General features: G+C 34.5%; 1 protein-coding gene across 1 annotated transcript; it reads right to left on the minus strand.

Annotated features, from left to right (window-relative positions):
• Positions 1 to 1,281: 1,281 nt before the first annotated feature.
• LOC133286110 (glutamine--tRNA ligase) lies at positions 1,282 to 15,531 on the minus strand. The gene is made up of 23 exons (XM_061483458.1): positions 15,254 to 15,531; positions 15,053 to 15,103; positions 14,768 to 14,839; positions 14,496 to 14,595; positions 14,084 to 14,179; positions 13,721 to 13,782; positions 13,523 to 13,621; positions 13,344 to 13,433; positions 12,337 to 12,489; positions 12,178 to 12,233; positions 11,089 to 11,179; positions 10,912 to 10,998; positions 10,465 to 10,662; positions 10,281 to 10,379; positions 3,767 to 3,898; positions 3,544 to 3,680; positions 3,027 to 3,126; positions 2,853 to 2,948; positions 2,526 to 2,626; positions 2,344 to 2,449; positions 2,161 to 2,250; positions 1,938 to 2,067; positions 1,282 to 1,842 (listed from the first exon to the last, which is right to left on the minus strand). The coding sequence occupies exons 1-23, from the start codon at positions 15,389 to 15,391 to the stop codon at positions 1,748 to 1,750; spliced, it is 2,379 nt and encodes a 792-aa protein (XP_061339442.1). The 5' UTR covers positions 15,392 to 15,531; the 3' UTR covers positions 1,282 to 1,747.
• Positions 15,532 to 21,401: the final 5,870 nt, after the last annotated feature.

A 21,401-nucleotide genomic window follows, 5' to 3' on the forward strand; every position in this document is an offset into this window, starting at 1 on the left:
TAACTAGCAAGCTCCTTCAGTTTCGCCTTAGTTCGTCTCGTCCCAGAATTAATCATGGTGGTAGTTTCATCCCATAGAAAAACAAATGCAGTACACTAGTATTTCATCAACCCACATACCATCCGTCAAATTGCAATAGAGAAAGGAAAATGCAGTACACTAACATAATATTTAGTTTGCAGGGATTGATGATCACGAGATCAATTACGCTACAAATAATCAGCCAAATTATGACAAAATATAAACATTGACAAAAGAAAAGCTGCAAAAACCATAGAAGTAATAGTTAGTATTTTGAGTACTCAACATCCGGTCCCGTCCCAATACTGTGCCAATAACCCGTCCCACGAAGTTAACTAGGATGAATGTGGATTTTAAAATTGGTCTAAAGTGTATTTTTTAAACAGGTCAAGTCACTTAATATTTATTTTTCGCATTACATACAAAAATATTTATATTAATATAATTAGTTTTAAAAATATATTGAAAACAATCTTTAATTTTGATTTTACGGTTCATTTTTAATTTATAATTTATTTATTTCAGGATTATAACAATCTTTATCATTTTAATTTTTTAATTTTTCAACTCCGAAACGATATCGTTTAAGTGAACATTAGACAAAATTGTCTAAAATAACATTAGATATTTTCCCCCTTAATTTTATCTAAAATATATTTTATTAAAATATCAGGTTAACTCAATTCTAATCCGATCTTCAGTCAAAATATCATATAAAGTTCATGTTGACCCAATACAAACATGAGATGTATACGTATCTAAAACATACATTCATTTGAAAATCTAAAACCAAATCATACTTTCCTTTGCCATTGCTAAGATGGTATAGCTTTGTTGAAGATAACTTCTAACCTCTCCTTTTAATATAAAAAAGAAAGAAGGAAGAAGAAAGAAGCGAAATCAAAGTCCCAGGACCTGGCTCTACTTAGTCTCAAATTGCCATCTTTTTCACCCAACTGTAAGTGAATTCACTGTTGATTACTAAGCTAAAGCTCAATTTGAGATTGTATTACAGGAACCCACCGAGGAAACCTATCTACTTATCGCGGTACATTACTGGCACCTATCTTAAGCTTCTGGTCCATTTCATTATTTATTTGGGCTAAAAGAAATACAATTATATAGTAATGAAAGGAAATGATACATTCACACATATTTACAGATTCTTCTGTTGTATCTACTTTTAGATTTTCCTTGGTCAAAATATGGCATGATATATGATAAGATAGCATGAAATTTATGACAAGGATACAACAATACACCATACTAACAACGATCGATGAAAACCATTCAACTAGAATATCCATATACATTTTTACAGTCACAAAATACGCTGAATCTAAACATTTGAAGTCAATTCGGTATATACATCACTGTTAATGACAATGTCACACGAATACAGTGCAAAAACTTAGCTTGATATTTAGTTACATGCTTTTCTTTTACACTCTTCCAGGACTGAAATGGTGTAATTTTTACACCACCAGAGTGGCAAGAGAATAACAGCAACGATAGTATTATTTCACCGGGAGTTAAATATAATATTCAAACTACAAAACCACACCAGAGGTAATAAAACAACAGTGGAACTTCTGATTGGTCACCAAAAATAAGCAGCCAGAAACAGTGTACACGCCCCCCAAAAAATGATTCTATATGAACAAGTATTCCGTGCCCACCTGCCTGCCATCTTGATTTTACTACTATTCTCCTCCATTCATGAATCCTACTTTCCACCCTTACTATAACTGTCCTTTAAGGTGACAGTCCTATTAAAAACAAGTTTTTCCGGAGTAGAGTCCTGATCGACCACAAAATAGCCTGGAATTGCAGACATAAGGATCATACGTTAAGCAAACAAGGATGAAATACGGATCAATTTAAGGCACATGCAGTAAGTTGTGAAAGTAAAGTACCTAATCTTTCAAATTGGAAACTGTCCCCAACTTTCGAATCCTGGAGTGAGGACACACCATATGCATCCGGAATTACCACCTTGGAATGAGGGTTTAGATCGCCAAGCCAGTTGTCAAGTTCAGCAGGATTCTATTGGATTGATTGACATAAACGGAGCAGAGAAATAATATTAGAAAACAAGAATATAAATGTGAAAGAGTACAGACATAAACAATAGCTAACCTCTGATAGGAATAGCCTCTCAAGCAACCTGACTTCCACCTTTAATGGATCAACTCCAGGAGAAGGTTGAGAAACCCAATGGAGAACACCCTATAAACAAAAAATTTGCAAATATCACCAAACTGATCTTCCGAACTCTTTGGAAACATTAATTTTAACCAACAGATTAGCAAGTCAATAAACCTTAGGCTTTGTCTTCTTTGAAGGATCATACTCAGCTCGAATTTCAATAATAGTTTCATTATCATCAGCTAAAATAACTTCAGTGCACTTAATAGGAAATCCGTATCTGCGCAAAACAACAACTTTTGAATATTGAACCAACAACTTCTCATGCACAATATTAATCTGTGCCTTCTACTTACCTGAGTATCACAGATTTACCAGTAGCAAGGCCATAATAATCCTTCGAATCTTGCATCCGGAAATCCGAACGTTCAATATATACAACTTTGGAAAATGGAATCTAAAAACAAATGCATAACAAAAAAAAATTAGAAACATAAAAACACAAGATTACCAACACCATGAGGTAGTTATATATTGTGATAAAGCTTTAACAATATATTAAAAGTTAATTAGACAGAGAATCACCAGGGGACATCAGTTTGGCCAAATTAGTTTAATGTAACAAGATTTCCCGAAACCTTAGTACTACCTAAAGATATCAGTTTTCACAAGCACAATTTCACCTTGTAAAAAGAAGATGCATCATCAGCTTGAGCATCAGGCCATCTCTTTGCATCAACCTCAATTGCTGAGTTGGCTTCAAGATTAGTAATAACAACCTTCGAAGACAGAATCTATCAGTCTAGCTAGTTAAGTCAAACAAAATCCTGTAGAAAGAATGCAGACAGACAATATACCTTGAGAGGGTTTAGGACAACCATTGTGCGAGTAGCTGTTTTGTTCAATTCTTCCCTAACATGGTATTCAAGGCGTTCCACAGATATCAAAGTTCCATCACTACAGCAGAAAAAAATTATTTTAAAAAGGAAAGGAAAAAAGATGTCCACAACAAAATTAACATGCAAATACGGAACTAGTATTGATTAGTGAATCTAGAGAATTCATCCATTTATAACAATCATAACTCAAATTCAGTGATAACTTTTCAAAATCAGAGGTTGAAAGAGACTTAAATAGCAATCAATTTGATCTAATCACAAAGCATTATTAAATACAAATTCCCACAAAACTTTCAAAATTTTGCTACCTTAGGAGAGGTAGAGGCAAAACGAGATTTAGAACAACTTAGATATGGATTGCAAACCAAAGTGCATGGTCTCAAGAACTTTTCTGCATTAATAACTGGGAAGTAGTATTCTTATACAACCAATTGCAGAACTCTCACAAATAGTGTATAGGAAACTCATATGCTACCTTCTGGTGATTCCAATTCCTCGGACAAAAGCATTGATCGCAGTTGCAGTCATGCCTCTACGCCGCAAACCAGCTAATGTCATCAGACGAGGATCATCCCACCCATCAACCCACTTCTCTGTCACTAGACGATTTAGCTTCAACAAAGAATATATAATTAGGGAATGGAAAATTATAAGCATTACTCAAAAACAATTTACAATGCCCAAAATTGTTGCCTCACCTTGCGCTTGGACATAACTGTGTTAGAGATATTCAACCTTGAATATTCCCATACATAAGGTTGGTAAATGCCCAACGCATGCAACAACCAATAGTATGACGCACGACGTGTCTCAAATTCAAGTGTACACAGCTGCATGAGATAATCATATATTAGTTTAAAAATTGAAACCCTTGACAACAATCTATCATAAATACATAACATGCAAGTGCAAGTAGAGGAAAAGAAAGAGAATCAAAGGGACACTGCTTGACTTTTACAAATCTTCCAAAAAACAAAGAAATTAACATCCTTCATAAAGATTTAAGGAATAGGAAACAAGAAAGAAATCAAGTTAAAAAAAAAAAAAAAAAAGGAAACAACATCGAAAACTAGTATTAAAAAACTGCTACTTGCACAATGACTATTATTAATTTAATTATGATTTTGCACCAGTTGATTAGATTGAAGTTTCCAATTTTCACACTGTCCCCGTTGACCATCTGAGTATGAAGATCATCTATGTAAAATCATGTTTCCTTTTCGGTAAAATCTGCATTGTCAACTTTAGGTGAAGAATTTTTGCCCATGAGCATCATGCATAGTAGATACTCTGCTATATTTATCATCGTACTGATGATATGATGAGGTTTTTCTTGTTTTTATGATCAAATTAATTGATTATTTCCTTTGATATTGTAATTAAGTAGTATTAATGTCAGTGCCTCGACTAATTCTCTTCCGCCATTAATTTAAAAGTAGATCTCCATATTAAAAATAAGAGAATTAACGATACTTTGTTGAGATCAACTTCAAGAAAGTAAAATAAAATAGTATTCAAATTTATGACAATGTGATTAGCTAAATATCATATATTTATCTTGATCATTAAATCTATATATTATGACTTTTATATGAATTTTTTTTAATTTTTGGTAATAAATGAGTGATTTAAATAAGAATTTAGCATCAAACTTTTTCCCCCTAGATGCATTAACAATATAAAAACTACAGAATTATATTTCTTGCAATTAATCCTGAACTAAGTGATTTGAAAAACTAGCAGGTAAGGACTGCCAGCAAACTAAAAAGAACATATAATAAGAAACCACTTTTAACCACAAGAGTCCGAGGTGGCACAAGAGTATATGCATTCAATCGCATGCGCGTGCATACACACACACAAAGCTATCAGCCACAGCATGCATTAACACAATTGGTAAATTTTAATGAAATCTGAATGCTACTTGTCAGGAATGAAGCTTATTAGATTAGACATAAAAGTCATTGGGCACACAATGAGTGATGTAAATAGGAACTTGGCATCAAACTTTTTTTTTGCTAGATGCATTAACAACATATAAAAAAAAATTGGTTCTTAAGCTTTTTGGTTGAATTGGTTCTTTAAAAAAAATTGCATACTTGTATAAAAATTCAACGCAGCAAAAGTAAAATCACATAGGTCAATGAATTAAAACACCCCCCAACTTTATCAATCAAGGCCATAACCCAGCTTGAAATCAACGGGTCTACAGTCCAAGATAAAAAAACCAAACAAATTGGTGTAGCATATTGTAATGCTTAAATTTTCATATGAAGACCAGACACAATTTCTTACATCACTGCATTGAAATAGTTATCAATAGAACATTGGACATTTATAACAAAAAAAGCTCCAACTGCTATAGTGAACAGTACATGATATACCGAACAATATTAGCACACATTATATCAAATATATCTTATATGATTTTCAATATTGTTTAGTATTTGGGTTTATTCATTCATGGGAAGGTAGCTTTATCTGTCAAGGAAAGTATATCCTTGATCTTCTTAAAGAAACGGGAAAGCTTGGGTGTAAACCTTCTGGTGCCCCAATTGAGCAAAATCACAAACTCGGGAACGTAGAGGAGAATCCTCCAGTTGAGGATAATACCAACGACTAGTGAGAAGATTGATATATCTTGCTCATACTAGACTTGATCTAGCCTATGCAGTTAGCATTGTCAGTTAGTTCGTGCATGACCCAAAGGAGAAACACATGCACGCAGTAGACAGAATTCTCTGGAGAGGACTATTATTCCGGAGAGGGGGAAATCTATCCTTGGAAGTATATTGATACGACCCCACCTTGCAAGCAAGAGAAATAAGTGGGCTGGAGAATCATGCTGAGTCAGCAAGTTTGTTAACAAAGAATATTCTAGAGAAAGCTAAACAGAAAACAGTTAGGGACTTGGACATTGGCTGGAAATTCACAGTATAAATAGGAGTAGGAAGGGAAAGTCTTGGTATCTTGGATATTTGGGAAATATTGGGATCCTTTTGGATATTGGGAGAGATCAACACCTCTCAAATGTGTTGAGCTTAATTTTCCTCTTTTATAGTAAAAGTAGTCAATAGTAGAATTTGCCTTGTAATGGAGTTGATTATCTGTTCTTCTTCTTCTTTCATTTTTTATTGTAATTTCCTTTCCATATAATACAGAAAATCCAGAAAGTGTTCTTTCTGGGCCAAAATCATTGTTCTTCTTTTCTGTTATTGTTTTTCTCTGATCTGGTTCCTATCAATTGGTATCAGAGCTCTCTGATCTAGGGGGCTTTGAAGGATACCGATCCAAAAAAAAAAAATGGAAAATCAATTTCATAGGATGAAGATCCCAGTATTTTCTGGTGAAGATATATATGAGTGGTTAAATTGGATAGAGTGGTATTTTCGCAAGAATGGTAGATCAGAAGTTGCTTGGCTATCACAAGTGAGAAAAGCCTTGCTGGGAGAAGCTTGGGACTGGTATTTTTGGTGGAAGCTTCAGACTAAGGAATTTACATGGTCACGATTCCGAGCGGATATAGTCCAACAATTTCTACCGTTTGTTGAGATGAAGAATTGCCTCAGAAATAGAAGGGAAGTCCCAAAGTTCTATGGAGAAGGTGATGAAGCTTGGGGATGGCTAATCTACCTAGAAAAATATTTCAAAGAAGAAAGAATTCATGAAGATGAGAGGCGGACAGAGGCTGTGAAAGGGCTTAGAGGATCTGCACTGAGATGGTATAATTGTTGGAGTTGGCTTAATCCTAAGGTAAGCTGGAGGAAATTTGAGAGAGCTTTCATAGAAAAATATCTACCTCAGATTTGTTTGGTAGATGAAGAACCAGAACCAGAAAATAAAACGTTGAAGGAGGAGACGATCGAAGGTGATGAAAAGATGAGGGAGGAGGTTCAAGGACTGCTCAAATATGCAGATCCAGAATCTGCAAAATTAGAGAAGGTGCAAAAAAATGAACAGGTTCAGAATGTGGAGGTCGAATCAGAACTTCCAAAACCAGAAACAGAGTTGCCAAAAGAAATTGTGTTGGAGGAGTCAAAAGCCATAAGAGAAAAGAAAGCAAAAACAGTTGGGAAGCACCACGTGATCTGCAAAGAGGTGGACCCATTAGCTGTTCGAAAGGAGGAAGAAAGAAATACAAAAGAAGAAGAAGTTGAGGAAGCCAGAGACGCGGAGAATGTGTTGGAAAAGGGGATACATGATCTGTTTAAGCAACAACCATTGAAAGAGGTAAAGCACCCTCCACCATTACCAAAACCACCAAATTGGCGCTGTCCAGAGAAGAAGCAACAGGGACATTTGTCTAATGGTGTTGGAAGAGGTCATCTATGTATGCATCATGAAAAAGAAGAAGTGGTTCAGATTAGGGAGGCGGATCTGGTTGTTGCAGCAGCGGACATGGAACACGGCTACAAGAAGAAATGTGCAAGGTCAGTGCTGAAATTACCAATGTTGGGTCAATTTTTTAACCTAGTGGGCCAAGCCCAAGTTAATAAGGAAAAAAAATGGGAGTTAAAAATAAAAGAAAAGGTGGGCTGTTTATTTGATTTAAGAAGTTGGGACCCAATTAATATTCAATGGATTCGGGCCCAACCCAAGGATGTTGATCCTTTAACTTCTATTGGGTATGATTGGGCATTTAAGCCCATAATTCTGACTACATTCATGAGACATAGAATACATGTTACAAATCTGTTCCCACTTCCTTCCCTCGTCTCCGTCTTGTGTTGCTACGAGGCTATGCTCCACCATGTTCTGTTCAAGCTCCTCACGCATGGGTTGGGTTTGGGTTCATGTTCAGCTACCCTTATGCGGCCTTGGAAGTCTCACGGCTTGCTTGACTGTAAGCAATTAGCTTCCATAGAGTTTTACACTGCTGATTGGAGTTCATGTTGGGAGCAAATTCTGCCTAGACAAACTGGGAGTATGCAAGCAAATTGGAGATGCAGATCAGGCACTGGGCATTCAACAAAATATAATTCTCCAAGGAAGACTAACCAGTTGCTAGAAGAATTGCAGGAAAAAGGGAAAATGCTACAGGAATGGAGGTACTTTTTATATCATACAATGCAAAGCCAGCATATTCAATTTGAGTCTTCCTTTCAGCAGTGGATTTTTCTTCATCAAATCTATACCCAGATTCTTAAATTTCCAACCAAAATATTGCATCAGTATTATGGTAGTCTAAAAAGGTTATCCTTTTGTGAAGAGGGTATAGTAAGTCTGGACATATCTCAAGAAGAATTGCAATCTGGATCCTGTTTTAAAGATGAAGTTTTGATGATTAAGTATTGCAAGGATGATTATGTATGGGATCTCGGCGGTAGGTTTTGAGGACTTCACTTCACCTTGAGGACAAGGTGAAAGTTTTGAGGGAAAGTATTGATACGACCCCACCTTGCAAGCAAGAGAAATAAGTGGGCTGGAGAATCATGCTGAGTCAGCAAGTTTGTTAACAAAGAATATTCTAGAGAAAGCTAAACAGAAAACAGTTAGGGACTTGGACATTGGCTGGAAATTCACAATATAAATAGGAGTAGGAAGGGAAAGTCTTGGTATCTTGGATATTTGGGAAATATTGGGATCCTTTTGGATATTGGGAGAGATCAACACCTCTCAAATGTGTTGAGCTTAATTTTCCTCTTTTATAGTAAAAGTAGTCAATAGTAGAATTTGCCTTGTAATGGAGTTGATTATCTGTTGTTCTTCTTCTTTCATTTTTTATTGTAATTTCCTTTCCATATAATACAGAAAATCCAGAAAGTGTTCTTTTTGGGCCAAAATCATTGTTCTTCTTTTCTGTTATTGTTTTTCTCTGATCTGGTTCCTATCATATATACTAATGTTGATTATATTGGGTCTGTAACAAATTGTTGGTCAAACTTAGGCTATTGCATGTTTCTCTGTGGGAACCTGATAACATGGAGAAGTAAAAAGCAAAGATCAAGTGCTAAGGCCGAATTTTGAGCCATGGCCCAAGGCATTTGTGAATTATTTTATTATGGTTAAAGATTATTCTAGTTGATCTCAAAATAAGATGTGAAGGACCTATGAAGCTGTTGAGTGATAATAAATCAGCCATCTCTATAGCTCACAATCCCGTTCAACACGACAGAACCAAGCACATTGAGATCGACCACCACTTCATCAAGGAAAAACTAGATAGCGGACTCATTTCTACACCTTATATTCTCTCTGGTCGTCAACTAGCTAATGTGGGAACCTGATAACATGGAGAAGTAAAAAGCAAAGATCAAGTGCTAAGGCCGAATTTTGAGCCATGGCCCAAGGCATTTGTGAATTATTTTATTATGGTTAAAGATTATTCTAGTTGATCACAAAATAAGATGTGAAGGACCTATAAAGCTGTTGTGTGATAATAAATCAGCCATCTCTATAGCTCACAATCCCGTTCAACACGACAGAACCAAGCACATTGAGATCGACCACCACTTCATCAAGGAAAAACTAGATAGCGGACTAATTTCTACACCTTATATTCTCTCTGGTCGTCAACTAGCTAATGTCTTGACCAAGGGACTTCCCACTGACAAGTTTCAAGAACTTATTGGCAAGCTGAGAATGATAAATATTCATTCTCAGCTTGAGGGGGAGTGTTGTAAATAAGGAAAATACCTGTAATTATTTGTTTCCTTTATTAGCCAGATTTGTTTAGGATTTAGACAGATTATATTTAGGATTTGGGTTTATTCATCATTTAGGCCCATTAGTTTCTCTATAAATATTGTAACCTTGTACACATTTTCTCAAGTGAATAATATATCAGTTTTTTACCTTTTGAATAATATCATAAGAATATGTACATCAAACCACCAAGTTATATGGAGAAGAGAACTGCAAACATGTGAAAACATAACTCCAACTCAATAATTCTATAACCAATAAACTATAAAAATATCAACAAAAATTAACACAAATATGTCAATGTTAAACGATAATTTAGGAATTCTAGCTGCCTAGGCACTATCTTAAGATATCTAAATATCATCACCTTCTTTACTTAAGGGGACATAATTGGAAAGATCATTGCCATTAATATATAGTTATAAAAATAAGAGAGCTTATCAATCTATGGTTAACATAGTCTAATTGAAGGTTGAAATAGCAATGAGTAACAAAAAATCAGAACTCAAACTGCCAGCAAGAAAAATGAATTAACATCTGAAGGACATTTAGTGGAAGAAAACTTACTGAATGTGTGACATTCTCAAGTGAATCCACAATGCAGTGAGCATAATCATAACTTGGATAGATACACCATTTGTCTCCAGCATGAGGGTGTGGAGTAAACTAAAGGTAGAAAGTATTCATACCATAAGATATCATTGTCTCATTGAGAATTTGAGTAACCAAACACATCTAGTTGCATGCTTACCTTAATTCGATATGCAATAAGGTCATACATATTGTAGTTTTCACTTTGCATGTCTTGCTTCATTCTAAGTGTGGCTTTTCCTTCTTCTATAAGACCACGTCTCATATCCTCAAAGAGTTTCAATGATTCTGAAATTGGTCTGTCTCTCCAAGGACTGTTCAATTTTTTCTCTCTATACTCCTTAATCTCATCAGGTGTCTACAACCAAATCAGTCAATTAATTATCTCTTCCTCCATAAACCATTCACATTAATTATTTTATCCTTGAAGATATAATTCCAATCAATCAAGATTCACATAGCCCAGAGTAAACTGCCAAAAGGTTTAGTAATTGCTTTGAATGAGTCAATTAATAGCTGATGCATGCATTACATCCACCCAAGGGAAATAACCAATGAAACACTTAAAATTTGCAGTAAAATGCTATTTAGATGTTTGTATACCAACCTGATGATCAACATAAGCATGACCCCTTCTTGTGAGCTCCACTGCTAGTTCATACAATTCTTGGAAGTAATCACTCGTGTAAGTAATCTGCAAATAGTTCAAAGCTATTAAACTTCTAAATTCTAAAATGGTAGGTAGGAACAGCGCAAGAGGTGCTACCAAAACAAACTAACATACCTTGAATGGTTTCCAACCCATCCACTGGACAATTTCTTCAATATGATCAATATACTCTTTCTTTTCTGCTTCAGGATTCGTATCATCATACCTAGAAGTGCCAAAAGCCATCAAACTTAGAACAAATAAGATTATATTGAATGCTCAATCACAAAGATCTAATGGAGGCTTCCAAGGCATTTAGGTCATATGCTCATTTAACAGATTAAACTTGTAGGTTGATATTAGGAATTAGGATCTTTTATGACCAATCTAACAAGAAAATCGATGTTCAACATTTTATAAGATATATGCATTAAATCAAAACTGGTCAATCATTACAAACATTCATCGAAGAGCTATTAATTCCATCGTGGTCCAAGAATAATCTCACAAGAGGGGTCAGTTTGGTGCATGAAATGTTAAAGAGGTAAACAGGGCCAACAAGTCAATGGTCTGCATATGACAATAGTAACAAAGGGGATGCACGTCCCACCAAGTTTTTTCAATTCTAAATTTCATAGAAAAATCTGTCTGCAACTGGGATTCCTTCCTTCCAACCTAGTTCCTAAAATGAGAACAGGTACCGTACCACCAAGCTTTTCATACAGTACAGAATTTCCTTGTATGTCCAGAAAAGTTCTAGATATAAACCATCAAAGGAAGACTACAATAGACATATGCATGCTCAAGAAATCCTGAGGATACTTTGCTATTAATAGAAAATCTAGAGGGATTGTTACAAGCACACAATGTATCACTAAGCATTTTTAAGTTCCTACCAAAAATGTGGTATGTCCAAGATGCCAAATACAGCCATATACAATTCTAAATGTTTCATGTCCCCAGGAGCATCCTCTATCTCTTTCAGCAGAAGAGACAACAATAACGATATAGAAAGTGAAAAGGACAAACCCCTATGCACAAAGCTCCCCGACTTGTGAGTGTAGGGGTAAGGGTCGGTCGTACGCAGTTTTACCCTAACATTTTTGCAAAGAGCCTTTTCCCAAGCTCAAACCCGTAACCTTCTGGTCACAAGGAGCAAACTTACCACTGCTCCAAGACTCGCCCTCATGACACTAACAATATATAGTGGGGGAAATTACAAACCTCAGGTAGCAGCCTCCATCTCTATCTTTTGCCAACCCAAAATCAATAAACATTGCCTGAGAAATAATTCACTTAATTATTTTAAGAATAATAATTCATAACTGAAAATAAAAAAAAATTAATCAGCACATCAATATGAATGTGAAACATATTAGATACCTTCGCATGACCAATATGCAAATATCCATTTGGTTCAGGTGGAAAGCGGGTCAAAACTTTCCCACCAGTTGCTTTTAAGTGTTTGTCAAGAAGCACCCTTGTATTGCAACATCTCAGAATGCTCCCATCACTAAAAGGTACTTCAGTATGCACCTGAAATCAACATGACCCTCGTGACATGTTGCAGATGCAAATTTAAAACTGAAGCAGGAATACTGGCATCAAAGAAAATTCATAATGCCTTGGAAGTACAATATCCCAGACCAGAAAGGTTCAACAAATTTACTAAGCAGACCACTGCATGTAAACACTGCCTTGCAAGTACAATATCCCAAACCAGTTAACCTGTTAGGACCCATTTGCAAGGTATGGGACTTGAAGTCCCACATTGGTTGTATGGGCAACTAATGTGAGGTTTATTATAAGGCCTTGGGCACTCTCGCCCTTTGAGCTAGCTTTTGAGGTGGTGCACCTCAAGGTTCTTATCATAACCACTGTGTGTAAACACTCATAATGTCATGAGCAAGCAGTAAATTGGAAATGTGATGGGCAATGGGCCTAAAAATAGTGAATTAGTTAGTTTGTTATGTAACTATTCTAGAATATTCCTGAAGTATAGGATAAAAGGTAGGAAGTGTGGAAGTGTGAGTATGCATGTATTCAGAATATTTGGAGTGAGGTTTTGGGAAAGGATCTCTTGGGATCTCTTTGGCCTAGGTAAGGCTTGAGAGTGAGTGAGGTCTTTTGGTATTATTTTCTGCTGTCTCATTTTCTGCCATTGTTATGCACTGTTATTGTATTTCTATTAGTAGGATTGTAAGGAGCTAGTCTCCAATATCATTTGTCAATACAAAATGTCTTTGCATTCAGAGTTATTTGTTGTTGTATTTTTGGGGCTCCATCAAAATGACTCCATATAACATAAAAGCACACTAAAAGAGTGAAGCGTTGGGTTCACAACATGAACAGAGGATGCAATTCAATTTCAAGATAAAGAAATTATATACCTTCAAATTTTCTTCTGGATTAGGGAATATCAAAAATGGATTGAGATCTTCAGGTGACTTTTCAGGAGTAGCAACAGGTGCTACCTTATCCTATGCAAGCAAGTGGAATTGCAAAAAACCTGTAACCCATGTCTTAAACAGTAATGGAAAAACGGCGAAATAACTATAAACCAACTCACCTCTACTTTAGCAGGTTTATCTTTCTTTTTTTTAGGTTTTTCGTCATCTGCTGCTGTCCTATCACCAAGTAGCTCATATAATTTTGCATCAACAAGTTGCTGCCACATTAAAAAGTTAAATCAACTAAACAGTATCAACAAAACGTGAAATAAATAAACAAACTATCCATCATATTAGGTTCAATTCATAGCCATCACCTTGGCAACTTTTGCATCACCCCATGGGAGCCTCTTCCGCACATGCCCAAGTAACTCACCCACTGGCAAGATAAAACTTAAATTATCAAAGTTCGTAAGCACTGAACAGATTGGTAGTAAAAGGGAAAATTATCACATAAGGAATACATCAACCAACAGTCAAACGAATCATCCACAGAATGCACTTGTCTATAAGAATTCAAACAGTGAATTACAGTTTTAAATTGGTCAGCATGGTAACCAATATACAGCATATAAATTTGACATTCAAACCACATCATATCATTTAAATTTTTAATTTCAATGAAATGAATGTGAGAATTAAACTATTAAATCCATTTGAAGCCAAAACTGAGCACCTACCATTCATTCGATAGCGTAGCTCCAAAATTGTAGCCTTGTTCTCCTCAACAACTTCATCAACATGATGTTTGATATCTTCTGTTGAAACCTCAACACCTGCTCACATATGCAAAGGATTTAAGATAAGTTTGTCAACCTCAGAAAAGTTAGGGCAATACAGAATTCCAAACTACATATTGGAGCCCAATCTAAGTGAAATAAAAAAAAGTATTAGAAGCAGATACAAGTTGCTGAAATTCTCCTAGTGAACATAAGCACACACGAACTGCCATAGAGAATAAAATACCAACTAAACTAAGGATTGAACATTAAGGTCAATTTCATAAGACAATAAAGTTCTTTATACTATACATTACCAACACCACAAGCTTAAGGTCAATTTTATATGAGACTGAAGTTCTTTCTACCATACCAACACCACATGCTTCTTCAAACTTGTTCAAATCAAGATTCTCCAAACCCGTGTTAGCAAGAAAAGATAGTGCTGCATCTAACTGTGCCGTTGTTTTCACCTGCAATAATAATCTTAATGAGAAAGAGAATAATTCAAGAGTGAAAGTTCATCTAAACCAATAATCGGCAGCAGATTTTATGATGCAGTTTGCCAACCAAACAAGAAAATAGATACTGCGTAATCATATAAAAACATGAAATAAACAGCAACCAACAATCTATTGTGCACACCTTTGAAGAAACAACGTATTGCAGCAATGTTGGGCGATGTGGCAAGGCATTTCCAGGGTACTTCGTCGCAACCTGCCACATAAATCAATGGCATGAACCATGTCAACAATTAACAAAAAATAAAACCATAATAAAAAAAATCAAAAAAGATAGTTTCTCTCGAGTAATATAGACTTCATGTATTTCAGTGAGTCTTGCTGCATGCAGAACGCAATTAAATAATTCAAAAAAAAAAAATCCAAGGAGTGTGGCAAAGAATTAAGAGCATGTAAAGACATATCTTACCGTGTAAAGAAGATTTCCAACCGTTCGGCTGCACCCATCGGAAACACCAGCCTAAAAAAGCAAAAAAAAAAACCAAAGAAAACAACTGCAATTAATATAAAAAATGAAGGAAATTTGAACATTCCGGGAAGTGAACACGCAAATAGAAAGAAAAAATGATGGATTATTTAATTGTCAAACATTGTGGATGGTAATGGATACCTCGTTGATGACGGAAGTGAGATTAGCGGTGACTTTGTTGTTGGCAACGGTGTTTCGAGCTGTGCGCTCGTCCAAGCCGATCTTCAGGAAAAGATCGAGGCACTTCTCCTTCTCGGAGCTGTCGTCCTTGGCCGGCATATTTTCACAGAAAATGGAAAATGGATTCCAATGGAAGTGTGAGGGAATTTAGGGTTTTGTCTGCAACTATGACAATGCAAATGTTGGAGAGAGAGAGAGAGAGAGCAGAGAGTGTCAGAATCAACGAGCGTTAATTTTTGTGTTTGGGTGGGGATATGGAGATTCTTGGTTTCAAGATTCTTTGGGCTCTACGTATACGTTCTTATCCCGGATTGTGACTTCGCTTGACTTTTACAGCTTCTAACTTGGGCTTCAAGTCGTTTTTCTATTTACACTAACTTGGGCTTCACGCTTTTGGCCCACACTAAACTTTGACTTCTAAAGTTTTAAAATTTATTTTTCCCAATCTGCAACTAGAGGCCCAACAACGTTGTTAAAATCGAGATCTTAAGTAAAATTTGATGTGGATTAAAAAATCGTAAAACATAAAATTATAATATAAAAAAATCATAAAAATATAAAAGTGTTTGAAATATTAATAAAATCATTTTGATAAAAATATATTATAAAAACATAATAATAAATCGAGATTTTAATAACAATGCGCCGAACGGTGTGCCCTTGATTTGCGATCAACTCAAATCTTTCCTTTTTCTTTTTTTTAATTTTGTGCAATCAATCTAAGAAAACAAAAATTAATGTAAAGACAGTTAAAAAAGAAAGAGTAATTTAAGACATAAAAAGTTATACTTGATTAAAAGAATCACATAAAATTTATTTTAGATGGATTTATTATTAGATTTTACGTAATAAAAAATACTCATATAAAGAAATGTGATAGTTGCCACGACTTAGAGCAAAGTTTATGTGGTCCCAGACCAGAAATCATTTGGTGAGACTGTGGTGAGAGAAAGGAAAAAAAAAAGTTGAGGATAGAGTAGAAAAAAATAAATTAATTAATTAATTAATTCAAATGTCAATATTTTAGTGGAAGGATCACGGAGGTTCTTGACCACGTTAAAAAATTCTCACGGCTTATAAATCTGTAGTTATTGGTTCTGATTGAATAGTTATTTGTTTTAATTTATTAGATAATTGTAATAAATTATTATCCTTTTACGAAAATATGTAAATTGTGAAGAAATATACAAATAGCCATTATTGCTTTTTTGTTAAGGGCCCATTTGCATAATTTTTTTATTCAAAACGTTATTTAAAAAAATGCTCAGTTTAATTTGTGTTTGGATGCCAACTTAAAAAAATAAAATAATTTTTTAAGCTAATAGTCCTTATTTCTAAAAAAATATTAAAAATGTTAATTTTTTACTTAAAAATATTTTTAAAATATTGATCCAAAAACAAAATAACTTTTGAGAAAGACTTTAAGAGAACAAGAAGCCATAAAAAGTCTTTTTATTCAAAAGTTGATTCGAACAGACCCTGATAATTAAAAAAAATTCCATATTAAGTAATGAAGTCAAGAATTTTTTTGAATAATTATTACTTGTTGTTAATGGCTAATAACCATAAATAAAACTCTAGTTGCAAAATACGTTAAGTTATGAATAAATTTACAAATGAATAGTATTTGTAAATGAATGATTATTTGGTCTTATTGAATAACTATTATTTTTATTAAACAATTATTATTTAAATAAGCTATAATTCTCATTCTTTTAAATTAATTTCATAAATTATATTATCCTTCGTAATAATTTACTTTTAACATTCATTAAAATTAAATATTCCTTTTTAGCTTTATTTTTGAACCGTTTTAAAGGCAAAGAGAGCCCAATATGTATTCCCAAAAAGTGTTGTGATCACTATAGGGATATCTCTAGCAACAATGATACAGACCAGTATTATCCAAAACGGTCCAGGTGTTGTGGTGAGAATGGCTACAGATAACTCTTTCAGCTGGCAGGATAACGGTTCATAATCTTCCCTTACTATGCCAATGGAGGAGGTATTTATAGATCTCTTGAGGATGAGAGAAGGGATAAGCCAACTATTATGGGAAAGAGCCAATATAGTCTGATCTTGCACTTCATTCTTGATACAAGACACTTTGCAGCTGCTGCTATGCTGATAGCAGCCGCCGTGCAAGGAGATATGTGAGGGGATGGTTCCAGTATGCTATTTTGGGTGCCTAAGGAGACAAAAGAATGAGGGAATTCTCCAGTATAAGATATTTTGGTGTCTTACGTTGAAAAGCCAATGTCATAGAAGGAGGGGTATAATTGCTAACATAACAAGATAGGTAGGACTGCGGTGGCATGAATCCTTGACATAGTTTGCTGGCCAGAACAATTTCTTATTATCTTTCTCCTTGCTTTGCATATGTCCATTATCTTCCTTTGTAGTATGCAGCACTAATCCATATGGCCATCCACTTTTGGAGTAATGCAACTAAAGCCGAAAGAAAAAGTTGCAAAGTTCCCTACTGACTAGTAATTGAACTTGATGGAAGATGTTCATTAAAATAAGTTTACGTCTAAAAGGAAAGTAAAAATGTATATATTTGTAATTTAATTTAAAATATATCATAGTTTTAATGTTAATTATTAAAATTTAAAGATAAATATGCTTTTATTTGTTAATAAAGTTACTTTAAACTTCTTTTTTTGAAGTATTCATAGCAACAAGGTGTTGACTCTGGTCAAAATTACTTTCCTATGGCATAACATACAATAATCAGAATAATGTTTTTCCATAAGTCCATTGCTCTCTGCATCAGATGAAAAACTGACAACATATTGTCAAAAGGCTTGCATTCCTTTATGGTCATTTATTGGAGACTCCTTGCATGAGACAGCCTACAGGTTTCACCTCTGCTACTGATCCAGAATTTGTCTGTAAAACTGCACAAAGCAATTATGGGCTCAAATAGACACTGATGCTTGGTTTCAATGATTTTCCAGTTATGTCGATTCCATTGGTTTCAAATACAGTAAAATTAGACCATTTTATGCTTTTTTATCGACAACAACGTGACATTGCAGCTGTACTACTCCATGTTCATGTTGATGACATTCTTTTCACTATCTATCTATTCTACTTTGGGGTTGAAAATTGAAATAAGCACTCCATGTTCATCCAATTCTCAGGAATGTTAAGGTACCTATGGTCTGCGGATAGCAAAATTTTAGGGATATTTCTTCATCGGTACAAATACGTCATTAAGATCATCAAAGGAAGTTGCCTTTCAGATTCAAAACATGCAGCCACTCCTTTAGCATCGGAGTCATTTATGTCCACAATGCTACCATTGAATTTTGTATTTCAATGTCTTAAGTTTTTTCTTATATAACTACGTTATGTAACAAGTTTATTCAGTTCCGAACCGATATTAATTTTTTTTAGTAATTTCCCAAGTTACAAAACTTATTTTCTTGTTAACCGAGTCAAATTATATGTGGAACATTCAAATTCTCCGAGCACGACTAGACAATCTGTGACCAAAAGGTATGTCTACAATAATTATTACTTCTGCTGTGACAATTCCTTCGTTAACTTAGTATTGAATAGACTTAAATAGTCTACAAGGAATTTTAATATTTGAACTCAAAATTTGCAGCTTTAAGAAAAAAAAAATTAAATATTTTATTAAAATAATACGATAATACGATAATGTAAAATATGTGTGTTCAGATCGCACATGAAGTGATATGCAACTTAATAATACACCACACCTTACAAACTTTTGCACTAATCACATATCACTCCATGCACAATTTGAAAGCGACAATCTCCTAATATTTGTCTTTTCAATTAACCAACGAAAATATTTCTCTTTGCGCATTAAATGAGTTAAAACGCCAAAATTGAAGTAACTTTGAATTGATGCTTGGGTATCGAGTGGGATTTGCCTTAGGAAAGCTGCCGTTCTTGTACTTTCATTGATCAACCCAAGGCTAAGGAAACCTAAGCTACAAACAGTCAACTACACGTTCAAGTCTATGTTGTATCACTTGGTTTTTTTTTTTTTTTTTTTTTGAGTAAACACCATTTTTGGTCCCTGTCAATATCTACGAAATTCTTTTTAGTCCCTGACAATAAAAAAGGACCAAATTGGTCCCTAAAATTATAAAAAAAGAGCCACATTAGTCCTTATGTCAACTCCTCCGTCACTAACGTAGCCCTTTTCTCATACTGTTAGGGACTAATTTGGTAATTTTTTATTGTCAGGGGCTAAAAAAGATTTCGTAGATATTGGCAGGGACCAAAAAAGGTGTTTACTCTTCTTCTTTTTTTACATTTACTGTACTCTCCCTTTTTAAATGGGGAAATATTTTTCTCATTTTGTTAGAGATAACTATCTCATTTTATACATTCATTGAATTTTGTGCCAACTTTTTCTATTTCTTTTTCCTTTTGTTTTAAAGTGTGGATCCCACATTTTTATCTCACACACATGAGAGAACTATCTCAAGCAACATGAGATTAATAACTCCCTTTTAAATATAATATATCTCAATGTTACATAGTCAATTTTTTTTTCAAACTACCATGTGTCATAGTTGCTGAGATAGTCAGCTACTATGGACTGGAAACATGTCATATCCCCACCAACTAGGCACGCAACTCATTCAACCCAAAGTCACTATATAAGATAGCTACTTTGGTATTTCAGTCGCTGGGGAAGTGACACGTGTCATGTCCATAGCAACTGACTACCTCAGTAACTATGGTGCCGTGGCAGTTTAGAATTTTTTTTTGACTCCGTGATATTCAAGTATATTATATTAAAAGGGGCAGTACAGTCAATGTTCCTTTTTTTTCTCGCTAAAAGGACGTATAATACTGTTACGGGGTGTTTGGTAAAAGATTTTTTTAAGAATTTCTGAGAAATTGAAGATGTTAATTTTATTTACCTATATTTGATATGAGATTTTTAAAATTTTTCTGAGAATCTGATTTTTTTGAGATTTTATTTTGTGTGTAAATTTTTTTAAAAATATAATCCAAAAATATCACCACTTGGTAATAAGTGGTGATATTTTAAGATTCCTATGATAAGAAAAATTTTAACACAACTAAACATAGCATCAAAAAAATTAACCTAACATCGCGGGTTCGATTCCTGGGTCGAAGCCCTAAGGTCTTCGTGGCAGCAATGCACCAAAGTGCCCGGGTTCGATTCCTGCCCTGCATGCACATCCCGTAATTTACATCCTCTCAAGATTCCCAAGGGCGTGGGCTTGAGGGGCGGCAGTGGTGGACCGAAATTCAAAAAAGAAAAAAAAAATTAACCCAACATTTTCAAAAATATTTTAACTTATCAAATAACTTTTTGATAATATTTTTAAGAAAACATATTTTTTTATATATTCCTAAAAATCGTAATTATCGGATAAACAACAAAAAAATTATCTTCCGCGAAACTCCCTTAATCAATTTTAACGTGTCATTGATCTAAACAACAATAATTCATAGGACATGATGGAGATGCCAAATGCATCTAATCCAATAGCCACCATGAACCATGATCTGATCGGGATGGTCATTACCCACGTGCCAACAGAGGAAGAATGATCCAATGCTGGCAAAGTACTCTGACACTCTGACAAACATATGGGGATGCCTTCAAATCAGACCACCACCATACAGATTCCCTTTTCTGTTTTCTTCTTCTCATATGAGTTATAAGGGAAAACATTTTCTAGTTCTAGAAAAATTGTTTTTTCTTATTAATGATTTTTTAATTTTTGTGCATTTTTTTTATTTTTAATTTTTAATAGATGTGGGTTTTACGTAAGATGTATGTACACTATGAGAAAATTTTCTTCTACTGCATAAAAAAATTGAAACGCAAGAACATTATACAATAAACAAACTTTTCCAACCAAGTAGCTGCTAAATTAGAATATGTTACTCAGCATATGTCATCAACAGCAGAATTGCAAGCTGAAAGATTCCATCCAGTCAAACAAAAGCATTTGTAATTGACGCTCAAGATCAATGACCATTTAATATATATACAGAATAAGTAAATAATGCAGCCTACGACATATGCTATCCAATTTCACCATTCTTGTCACTCTTTAACTATTCATATGTTGCAAAATTT

The sequence above is a fragment of the Gastrolobium bilobum genome, unplaced genomic scaffold (assembly GCF_033153095.1).
Source record: "Gastrolobium bilobum isolate Gb01-03AN ecotype WA unplaced genomic scaffold, APGP_CSIRO_Gbil_v1 utg1240, whole genome shotgun sequence".
Taxonomy (NCBI): domain Eukaryota; kingdom Viridiplantae; phylum Streptophyta; class Magnoliopsida; order Fabales; family Fabaceae; genus Gastrolobium; species Gastrolobium bilobum.